The sequence below is a fragment of the Poeciliopsis prolifica genome, unplaced genomic scaffold (genome assembly GCF_027474105.1).
Source record: "Poeciliopsis prolifica strain line A6 unplaced genomic scaffold, Auburn_PproV2 SCAFFOLD014, whole genome shotgun sequence".
NCBI classification, from domain to species: domain Eukaryota; kingdom Metazoa; phylum Chordata; class Actinopteri; order Cyprinodontiformes; family Poeciliidae; genus Poeciliopsis; species Poeciliopsis prolifica.
Window position 1 is genome coordinate 7,317,237 of NW_026562389.1, and position 11,464 is coordinate 7,328,700.

The 11,464-nt window shown below is 35.2% G+C and overlaps 3 protein-coding genes across 3 annotated transcripts in view; 1 reads left to right on the top strand and 2 right to left on the bottom strand.

Moving 5' to 3' along the window:
• Positions 1-1,653, top strand: part of col27a1b (collagen, type XXVII, alpha 1b) — a 75,598-nt gene extending 73,945 nt beyond the window's left edge. Inside the window, exon 61 of the mRNA XM_055039076.1 lies at positions 48-1,653. Within this exon, the coding sequence (XP_054895051.1) occupies positions 48-194 (147 nt within the window). The 3' untranslated portion in view covers positions 195-1,653. The remainder of the gene's footprint in view (positions 1-47) is intronic.
• Positions 1,654-1,807: 154 nt separating this feature from the next.
• Positions 1,808-8,047, bottom strand: zgc:101858 (uncharacterized protein LOC449555 homolog). Its single transcript, XM_055039117.1, has 8 exons — positions 7,964-8,047; positions 7,666-7,836; positions 7,154-7,332; positions 3,098-3,191; positions 2,741-2,810; positions 2,614-2,650; positions 2,427-2,490; positions 1,808-2,014 (listed from the first exon to the last, which is right to left on the bottom strand). The coding sequence occupies exons 1-8, from the start codon at positions 7,985-7,987 to the stop codon at positions 1,856-1,858; spliced, it is 798 nt and encodes a 265-aa protein (XP_054895092.1). The 5' UTR covers positions 7,988-8,047; the 3' UTR covers positions 1,808-1,855.
• A 977-nt stretch (positions 8,048-9,024) lies between these two features.
• On the bottom strand, positions 9,025-11,014 carry ppil3 (peptidylprolyl isomerase (cyclophilin)-like 3). The gene is made up of 6 exons (XM_055039118.1): positions 10,976-11,014; positions 10,668-10,742; positions 10,087-10,180; positions 9,911-9,978; positions 9,717-9,835; positions 9,025-9,569 (listed from the first exon to the last, which is right to left on the bottom strand). Exons 1-6 carry the CDS (start codon positions 11,006-11,008, stop codon positions 9,443-9,445), a joined length of 516 nt encoding a protein of 171 aa, XP_054895093.1. The 5' UTR covers positions 11,009-11,014; the 3' UTR covers positions 9,025-9,442.
• Positions 11,015-11,464: the final 450 nt, after the last annotated feature.

Consider the following 11,464-nt stretch of genomic DNA (forward strand, 5'->3'; position numbering starts at 1 on the left):
CATTTTGTCTTCTGCCTCATGTGTTGTTATATAATTGTGTCTTTCAGATCAGAGACGGACGCTGGCATCAGACCCACTTCATCTTCCAGAGCCAAGACCCAACTTTGCTTCCCATCATAGATGTGCACAATTTGCCAGCCACAGAGCCCGGCGCGCGTTTTCACCTCGAGGTCGGACCCGTTTGCTTCCTGTAGCGCCGACTCTGAACACTTCACAAAGGAGCGACTGCATTAAAGCTTTGAAACGGAGGAAGAACATCAAAGATTTTGTACTTTCCAAAACAACAATACTCTCCACTCTCCCTATGAAAAATGCTTGGACTGCAAAATAAAAACAAGACAAAAACAACAGCAGGGGCACAATAAAAAGACAGCTCATTGAAATTGCAGAGATAAAACTTCTGGCCCGACTGAAAACGAAGACTCGGTTGTGTGATACAAGCGCTGGTTGCTTCCTTCGGAAAAATTAGATGAGCATCTTAAACTTGTCATCTCTGAAACCTTGTTGTATATTTTTAGTCATGGTCTGACGAACCATTCTGCAAAAAACTGTACATAAATACTGAAATTATACATCTTGAAATGTACTATTTATAGATGTAAATGTACTCTGTACTGTGTGTTGAAGTGCAATTGCTTTAGTTTGCGACGTGTATGGATATATAGTCATATCACCCATTCAGGTATGCAGTGTTACTCCAGGTGTTTCTGCGTGAGCCTCAATTAGCAGCTCGGTGATGAGTGTTTGTGCAGGTATGTTCACAGTGTTGTGCGGCACTTTTAGTGCAAATGTGGAGCAAAGATGTCAAAAATGCTACCTCGCTCTGCACCGCTCAACTCTACGCAAACTGAAGCCACGACCTGATCTAATCTGGGACAACATAGAGGTGACACCTGGTGCTGAAGCTGTTCACACTCTGGGGATAAACTCTTGTCAGCGCTCATCCAAGCTATCTCTGTGCTTTAAAAGGGAAGAATGTAAAGTATATACACACAAACACGCATAATTTCTTGAAGTATCATCTTGACAGTTTAACGATTATTTGTATTATTTTCAACACTATAAGTTAAGTTTTTTGTCAAAATGTAAGTTCATTATCTGCATCCATTTAGTATCAATAATTTCTATTTAAAACTTATTTAAATGTTCATTAGCTCTCCACCTCAGAAACAGGCACCAGCGCTTTAAAGGTTATTTAAGATGCAACAAATATGATTGGTCTCACCAGTCTGTGAACTCAGAGGACTAATAACATGACAGAATACAATGTAAATCTCACAGTGTTTGTTGTGTGAACAATCTTTTTTTAATGCTGAATAAATTTTTAATGACTCCACAGGTAATTGAGAAAAAGAGTGAAACTATTTTTGTTTTGACAAGATAATTTAAATACAATTTCTCAAAGATTATGAAAAACACGACTCAATGATCCTCATAGTGTTAAATATCCAAGTTTTCATGAAGTTGTAAACTTGCATAGTAAAAACGTTTTATAGTAAATATTTAAAAGATACAATGAGTATGTTATATAGCACTCATTTTCCTATTTTTAATGAGCCCACTGTATGAAAAAAAATAGTCACAAAGCCCTATTGATATATTGTCAGCTGCATACATTGGATTTACAATACATTTTTAATGCTATACCTTTAACATATTAACTGACAAAATGTTATTATATTCAACAATGTTACACTTTGTTACATTTTAGATAGCCAGAATGGTTACATTATCTGCAGACATTAAATTACTCCTTCCTGGCTTCTGTGATAAAACAAACAAACCAACAAAAAAACTCACTGAGACACTTTATTCAAAAAGCCTTTATTCTCAGGTTTTTGCATGTTAACATCCCTCATCTTGGGCACATGGCATGGCGACCCCCATCAATCGGTAGGTTCACGCCAGTGATGAAGCTGGCAGCATCGGACGCCAGGAAGGCAATGCTGTGCGCCACCTCTTCCACCTCACCCGGCCGGCCAAGGGCGTGCGTCTGTTTGCACTTTTCAAGAAACTGCGGATGGAAAGTCGACGAGGATGTTTGGATGTGTGAAGAGTGTTGGGCAAATTCATGTCACAATGAAATCCAATTCAGACAATAACAGCTAATATTTTTGATAATCAAGTATTTGTTAGAATGGATAATAAATGAAGCCTAAATAAACTGCAATTGATAAATGGACTGGAAAAGAAGTGTTGCAACTACTGACTGTTTTACACAGCTTTCCTTTATTTACCGCACAGTATAATAAATCTGTTTTACCAGTGGTATGCTTGCAGTCCAATTTACACAGACTGCAATTTGAAATTTGTTTCAAAAAAGCCTACATCAGGTAAAACAGACACCGAGGACATAAAAGGCTGTCTGTTTAAGAGTCCCTGATACAAAATGGACTCAGTTCAACTAGCATTTGTTGTTTTATTACCTGGACATACTGGTCCTCATCCAGCCCAGCTCTTCTGTGGACATCTGTGATAATCACTCCAGGACTAAAGAGATTAAACAAGAAACACAAATACAGAATAAACATCTTATCACATAAAACAGACTATTTGGTTCTGTAAAAGTAGTAATTTCAGAAAAAGAAACAGCAAATGCTTCCGGTCACGTACCAGACAGAGTTTACTCTGACTTGCTTCGAGGCCAGCTCTACAGGTAAAATGAAGCAGTCACATAATGCTCGTGTAATGCATGTAAATGCAGTGCAGCTCTTTCTATTAAAAACAATATTTATCTTACCAAGAGCTATACAACGTGTAAACTGGTCAATGGCGGATTTGGACATGCAGTAAGCCAACACACCAGGGAACTGAAAAGAAGAAACATCTCAATTTTTACGTTTAAAAGAAAATATATGATGCACATGCTTTACAGTCGTTCCATTAACAGTTTGCATCCCGATGGACGAACTGTATCAATCCCTCTAAAGGAAAATGTATGTATCACAGCAGCAGAAAAACAAAACTGCAGACTGCAATAAACAAGCCACAATGGCAATCAAATCACCAAAAAAAATCTAATTTCACTAGAAAACAATTTAAAATATAACATAACAAAAAGCCATACACCATGTAAAAAATTAAGAAGGATACCCACAGATCTCTGACCGTTCACACTGGAAACATTGACGATGGAGCCTTTGGTCTTGATCAGGTGGGGTACACAGAGCTGAGTTAGGTGGTAGACTGATCTGATCAGGGAAACAGAAAAGATATAGTCCAGAAAAAAAAAATCAGCTTTAGAATCAAATATGAAGTCACTATCATCTAAAAGTGGGTCTAAAATGACAGCTTCCTTGGCAGCAAGGGTATTATTATTGCTGAAGGGAAAATAATCCCACATCTGTGACTGGATTCAGTAGTGTGATAACAGCAATATCACACCTGCCCGCAAACATTCACACGATTTGTGTCAGGCAGCTTTTTGCTGCTGCTGAGATCTGATGTTTGTGTAGAATTAATGCTGTTTGAGAAGCTGTGGGTAAAGGAAATGTTTTTTCATGACATGCTGTTTTCTTTCAATGTTCACCTTCATTTAACACACAAATTGAATTGATGTTCTAGAAAGTGTGATAAATGAGACAAGAGAGAGAAAACACATCAAATGCTACTCCAAAGGTCTCTTTGTCCTTCATTTCAGTTCATCTTAGTTTATTTATATACCACTCATTCACAACAATTGTCTCAAGCTAAAACATTTGTAGTTTATATATAGAAGTATGGATTCAAGCAGAAATACAAAAAAAGCAAAGAATCACTGGCCCTGGAGTACTTTCTATGTTAAAGGAAAAACAAATTCAAGTGTTTTATCCATACGGAGAGCAGATTAAGTTACAGAAAGCAATAGCTCAGGTTCTATGGTCGAATGGTGTCACAGCTAAAACGAAATGCTGTGGATGATATAATATGCTATAAAGAGGCAAAACAGAACAGAAAAGTAACAGAAGCTATAACCTCATATAATGAGTAATTGGAGAGTAGTAAGAAAAGGTTGTACAGTGAGGAAACGCGTCAGTCAGTATGTATGTTTATACTGGAATGCCGTAATGTTTTTGGGTGAGTCAGCCGGAGTCCCGACCTAAATCTGACAGAGAATTTGTGGGAGAACTTATAGCAAAATACAAATGGTCAAAATGTCACTGTAAACATCCAAGAAGATGTTTGTCATTATATTTCCAGTAATTATTGAGAAGGTATGAGTAATTTTAGACATATAATTTTCAGTTTGTTAATATAGAAGATTAGAAATGTGGAATGTAACCCAAAGGCCCTAACGGCAAAAATAATCCTATGTTACTTCTGGTCAGAAACAAACTTATTGCTAGCTAAAAGATCATTCATTTTGGAGGGCTTAAACCTATTTTATTCTACTGGGGCAAAATAATCTATTAAGAAAGCAAAAGTCTATAAAAAATTTCATTTATCTATAGAAAGTAGTAATGTGAGTTTAGATTTAATGTCCTATTACCAGTCATAGCCAATAGTCCACAATTGCAAAACAGACATGCAAGACTAGAAAAACAATAGATCAAATAAAAATTTACTAAGCTTCTTAATAAATATGCAGTAACAAAAGGATTTTCTTAATACAGTGGGTACATCATCGAAAGCATCTTCAAGACAATGTTCACAACACATTTGCAAAAAGAAGTTCTTCACCTTTGAATAAATAAACATATGTAAGACTGAAAAAGCTGCTTCATGGTGGGGAAAAAATTTAGAACAGGGTTTTTCCTTTTTTATAAAGTCACAGATGCCACAATTATCACTACCTCTAACAGCCACTAAAAATAAACATAATTATATTATTATTATTATTGTTATTATTATTATCTACATTTTAAATGTTTCAGATGATTAGATTATTTTAATTAGTAATCCAAGACTGTTTCTATCTGGGGTGTAAAGAGACCTCATTTCTTGGACTTTGTCCACCAGGTTGCATGCGTGTCATGTTTATCCTGTCACCATGTACAGCACGGAAGATGTTGAGAGGTTAATTAAGAAAAAAGATAAAAGAAGAGGGTAGAAATAAAGCATATGGCTTACACAAATAATAAACTGATTTTAATGATATTAAATGATAAAACAAACAAATTCATTGGTTTAATTATCAGAATTGATTTTTTAAACATTTTTGAATGGAATTGGAAGACATGCAAGAAATTGTTTTATTATCTAAAGAAGTAAAAATTGGATCTCTTATATGCCTTTTCAAAATACAATTTAAAGGGCTAGTTCACCTGATTCAATTAAACTAAACTTGGTGCCGTTTGCACAGCTTTAGTATCAACATCCTACTTTCTTGCAAACTAAAGCTATCCATAAGGCACTAACAGAAAAAAACAAACAATAAACTTGATAAGGTAAAGCTTTCCCCTCACTCTTCTAATACAGAATGTTTTAATATAACATACATGTATAATTAATGCAAGAGGAATCAAGTGATGACAGTTTGAATGCTGAGGAAAATGAGACTAAACCTATCAGTTTGCAAGCAACATGAAACAACCCTCAGATATATTTTGAAAGAAGTGAGATATATTTTCTTGTAGTTTTAAAACTGTAAAACATGTGATACAAAAACACCAAATGCTAAACTACAAATTTCCCCCTAGACTCATCAGCTGACATATAAAGGAGAACACAAGAAAGAAAAACAACTGATACCAATCTGAGATTATTCCTGAGAGTCGTTCTTTTAATAATCTAGAAGGCAATAAAAGTCTTTTTCCCAGAGCTGCAGCTGCAGCAGCAACAACTCAAGGAGAAAAATAATGAATTTTTATCACATGGAAAACAGAAACACAAGGTTATAATTAAAAAACTCTTTTTCGCCCCCTAAAGTGTATTCATAATTCTTCAAATGATGTGAAACTTTCATATTATAATGAATGTAATCTATTATCACCTATTTGGATTTCTTTTTAACTGTACTCAATGGCTGCACATAATCAGAAACAGCATTAGGAGTTAATACAATAAGGATACAAACTTCCATTATTCTTTCAAAGTACATAAAAGTAAATTAAAAAATGATTAAAAACTTTTTGCTTCCAGTAATTGTTGCAGACATGTGTGCTTCCCTCTGCTGAAAAGCTTTCTGAAGGTGCAGATTTCATCTTGATTAATGACTAGGGAATATCTATGTTTGACTTCCAGGAAACAGATGTGACCATAACCCAATAGTGGTTATATAGAATGTTTTTCAATAAGAGGATGAGATAAGCCGAACACAACAATGCAGGCGAGCTAAAGGATGCTATTAAAGCATCCAGTGCTTCCTTAGCACCCCAGAACCAGATCTGTTTCACTCTTTCAGCTAATTTACTGAAATAAATAAATGTTTCAATGATATTTAAAACTGACCAAAAACCCATCTGTATTTTACAGAAAATCACACAAGCTCTTATACAAAAAACAGCACAAAATAAAATAGGTGAATTTTAAATCTTTCAATTCCAAATGTATTGAAACATGAAATCTGTAAGCAACAATATCTGATGACTGAAACTTTCAGCCATCAGATATTTAAGATTAAAGGCATTACCACTCTGGGAGAAATACATAAAGTGTATTATTAGAAACAATCAACATAAAAACCAGACAAACTCATTAGGCATGCGACATAACAGACGAGGCTGAAAATAAATATTAAATGGCTTTGAGGACCCTAAGAAAGCTCTGGAATAAAGAGAAATAGCAGTGCAGAGGAAAGTGCAGCAAGGCCTAAAACACTGTTTAAACTCTAGCTTAAAATAAACAAAACTTCTAAATTATCAAAATTAATAAATGCAGCTGCTTTACAGGCACTGGACTAAAGTGTTGAAGCATCTTTTGGTTGGACCACACAAAATTACATTTTAAAGACAAAAAAATCAATATGAGATAGATTTCAATCTCATGAGAAAAGTTCCTATTGCAAAATCTTAATCAGTGTGAAACTGAGTATCACAAATATCTTCTGGGTTTGATTTATTAACTCAATCTGTAGTGACTGAAAAAAACAGATGGATTAGAGATTTTAACAATGCATTTCTATGTATTTTGTACACTCAGAAATATAAATCCAAAATTGAGCTTAGCTGACTTTCTAAATGTATATTTGCTCTACATTCACATGGATTTGAATAGTGTCTCCCGTGAATCCTACCTGACGTTAACATTCATGACCTTGTCATACTGAGCCAAGTCTGAGGTCTCAATGCTGCCCATAGCCAGGATGCCAGCGCTGTTAACCAGGACATCCAGCCGACCAAAGCAACTAATGGTTTGTTCCACAGTCTTCCTCACTGTGTCTTCATCAGTCAGGTCTCCAGGAACAAGCAGAGGCTGTAGAAGAAAACTGACACTATATTATTATTCATTTGATAAAAAAGAAAATCAAAATTTTACACTTGAAGTAAAATGTTTTTTTTTTTTTTTTTTTTTTTTTTGAAGCAGAAACATTTAGTTATGGTTAGTTAAAGTTTATTCAGAATTTTCATTTATAAAAAATAATGACAAGCAAAAAATTCTTAAATACTGAAACCCTAGCCAATCTGCTCGTATTTACTAAATATTGGATAATATAAACAGAAAATGTTCAAATGCACCCTCTTATACTTTTTTAAATACTTTTGGCTCAATGCAAATCTGTACACAGATCCTGGGAAAAGCGTGTACCTCAGCAGCGCCACATTCGACGCACTGCTCGGCCACTTTCTTGAGGTTTTGCTCGTCTCGGCCGTTCAAAGCCAGCAGAGCTCCGAGTTTAGCGAACAGCACGCTGGTACCAGCCCCGATCCCCGAGCTGGCTCCCGTTATCAGGGACACCTTCCCCCTCAGTGATGACACCTGCAAAAAACCCACCAACATAGAAACTGAAACTATCAGATGACTCTGCACACAAAGGTAAACAAACATGCAGAAGGACGTTTTTCTTCAACTGCATTTAATAAAAAACGCGAAAAGTACGACTCACTTTAAAAGCGTCTTCTGAAGCCATTTTTGAAGGTTTTGCTTATGTCTATGGTTTCTAATCCAGGACCAGAAAGGTCTGTCCACCACTGATGACGTAATATGACGAACTAGCACCAGATTTGTAGTTTATTGTGCGAACAGATGCTACAGGTGCCTCCTAAAAACACATGAATTAACTCAAAGTTATTACACTCAGTGATATAATTTGGTAGTTTATTTTTGTTTATTTTAATAAGACGGACCACAAGGTGGCTACAATTAAAGAGTGGTGCAAGTTTGCCTGAATTGTGACAGTATTTCTACAAATGGAACATCTTTGTACAACTCATTAGCTCTTTGTTTTCATTTTGACATGAAAATGTGTTATTAGGGCCACATGGCAAAAAGTTTGTACACCCCTGTGTACAGGTAACAAAACCCCAAACATGAAAAAATGTAAAAAATAAAGGTTTTGGTATCACATACGTTCCTAGAATTATTAGAGATTATTTTAATCCAATAAATTCTTCAATCATGCTAGAAACAGTCGAAGGAACACTCCAGGTTTGTCGTAATGACATTATGACTTGATAAAGCTAAAAAAAAAGTCAATTTTAGAATCTAAATCTACTTTAAATAACCAACAAAGTGGATTATTTAAAGTAGATTTAGTTTGTTTTTAAACTTGTAACTTTTCAGCAGTAGTCTTGACCACATATATAACGTCATGCAGACTGTGTCCATGCAACGCTGCACCTAGGCATTAATGCAAAAAGGAGTCCTGATCAAGTATTGAGGACATAAAGTACATTTATTTTCACGAGGTCATTAATGAATTAAAATATAAAATTTTTTATGTAATGGAGAATATCAATTTCCAAACAAAAAAGTGCAAGAAATATATCCTATGAATTAATAAGAGTTTGACTTGTTGAGTTAAATTATAGAAACTGATCAACTTTACAATGACGTTCCAATAAAGTGAGATGCACCTGTAATTCTGCCCAAACTTAAGCTTCTCTGCAACTTTTCTCAGTAGCATAATGTAATACCAGACAACACAAAAGTATACTGAAAAATGTATTTAGTATAAAATGTTGAATTTTATTCTTTTTTATTAATAAGATCAAAAAGGGAAAATGAAGCAGAAGCAGGGTTTGACTACATATCCAGGTTGATTGTGAACCATTTTAGAAGAACATAAAAAAAGAAAAACCTTTTATGAAAGAACTTGAGTTTCAGGCATGGTGCTTAAAAAAGTGGCTAAAGCACAAGCTGTGATTTTTTTTAAATCAAGTTTTGTATTTCCTCATAAAAACTACTAAGAACTTTGGAGCTTCATAGTCAGTTCTTGCCTGACTTACCTAACAGTTTTTTTTTTTTTGCTGCAGTTACTTTTCTCCTTTTGACAAGCAATCCATTTTAACTTTGGAAAGGCACTATATCTTCTGCCTCACTGAAGCAACAAAGAACAGGTTTGAATATCTGTGGCGAGAATCGTCTATCCAGCAAATGGGTTGGCATGAATGGTCACGTCCTTTATCCGGCTCTCAGTGAGCGGCCGGAATGTCTTCTCATTCACTGGCAGTTTCTCCAGCTCATCCAGTGTTTCCAGACCATCGATAATCCTACAAGTCAACGGGAGAGAGAAAATAAAGGGAAAAGGAAAAGAACTTGAGAAGATGTAACAAAAGGGTCTCCTTTAGGTTTGAATTAGAATAAATCAATAGGTAATCTCAGAATCATTACAGCTGTACATTGTATAAGTGTCATACTTTCCAAACACCGTGTACTTCATGTCCAGATGAGGTTGTTTGGCATATGTGAAGAAAAACTGGGAGCCATTGGTGTTGGGCCCATTATTTGCCATCGACACGACTCCTCTGACATTGTGCTAAAAAGAAAAAGAAATAAAGTAATCCTGCTACACTCTTATGTTTAAAATGGTCTCAAACAACACTTTGCTCACCTTTAAGTGCTCACTGAATTCATCTTCAAATTTACGACCCCATATACTTGTTCCTCCTTTGCCTGTACCTGCAGAATGAAACAAAATAAATCAATAATCTATCAAGAAAAAAATCTAGAGACAATGAGAATGTCAGGAGAAGGGTTGTGTTCATGTTTGTGTAATAAACTCCTTACCTGTCGGGTCTCCGGTTTGAACCATAAAGCCTTTTATGTTTCGATGAAAGGAGCAACCATTATACAACCCGCTTGCACACAAAGCCAGGAAGTTCTGTAAAGTAAATAAAATCCCAGTAATTTCAACATGAAATCAAGATTGAGTTTTCTGCTGCCTTTTCTACTCTAACTTTTTAGGTTTGTAATTACAAAACTGCCTGCTTTGGATCTTCAAATACAATTCTCTACAAATAAACATGTTCTCACACCTGGTACAGAATGTAGAACGACTTACAATATATTCTACCTTTACTGTAGCATGTCTCACACTGAAAAATAGCAATATTACTTATGTAATAAGTATTAGAACTTATGTTGAACAACTACATTGCAAATAAAAAAATAGAATACCCTTCAGTTTGAGTACATTCATTTAACCCTATACAAATCTTTACAACCTCAATGTTGTTAGATTCTAACATTTATTGTCCCTGCACGTTTCAATTGTCTGAGCTCAGACTAAACATACTAATCAAGTGAATACAGCTTTTCCACAGATGTTGATGAGGCTTTATCAGATTAAAACCAGCTGTAAAACTCACCTCACAGGACTTAGGCGCTCGCTCACAGAACAGCTCAATCTTAATGTCTCCCAGATCTGTGTGGAGGGTAACTGCCTAAGACATGAACAACATATAAATATATATTACAAACAACGGAATCAATGAGGCTGATTTGACACACCAAGGATTTTAGCTCAAACTGACAGATAACCGTTACACCCACGGTGTTAACATAGTCATTACGACATTAGTATCTGTAAAATACACCGTTCCTTAATCGATTAGGAGAATGTTAAACTATTCGAAATGCATCCCAAACTTTTTATAAAACGTTACAAAGAAATTACCATTTTAAATGTTGCGTCTGCGCTGTGGTGCATACAACAAACCCATCCGGCTGGAATAGAGTACCTTGTTAATGGTTCCGCGAAGAACCATTGAGCGTTGATTGTCTATGGTCAGGGCAAGCTGAGTAATATTTTAGTCATGTGTAAATGCATCAAAACATTTTTTTTTCGTCGCATTATTTTGTTGATTATAAAAATAAATAATAAAATGTTCACAAATTAGTGTTGTTAATATATCAACCTTGTAGGTCTAAATTAAAAAATCTGACTCCTGCAGATGGTCCAGAATTCCATTCCTCACATTCGAAGTAAAGTTAGAAAATTAGAGCACAAAACCCCAGTTATAAAGTCCTTAAGCTAGTTCCTTGTAGCACTGAAAATACTTTTATTAGTTTAGAAATTACTGAGTAGCTTACCAGCAAATACATTAAATATCTGCTGTTGTTTTCTTAGCCTTTCAGATCAATCAGTCCAGTTTCAGAAACCAGA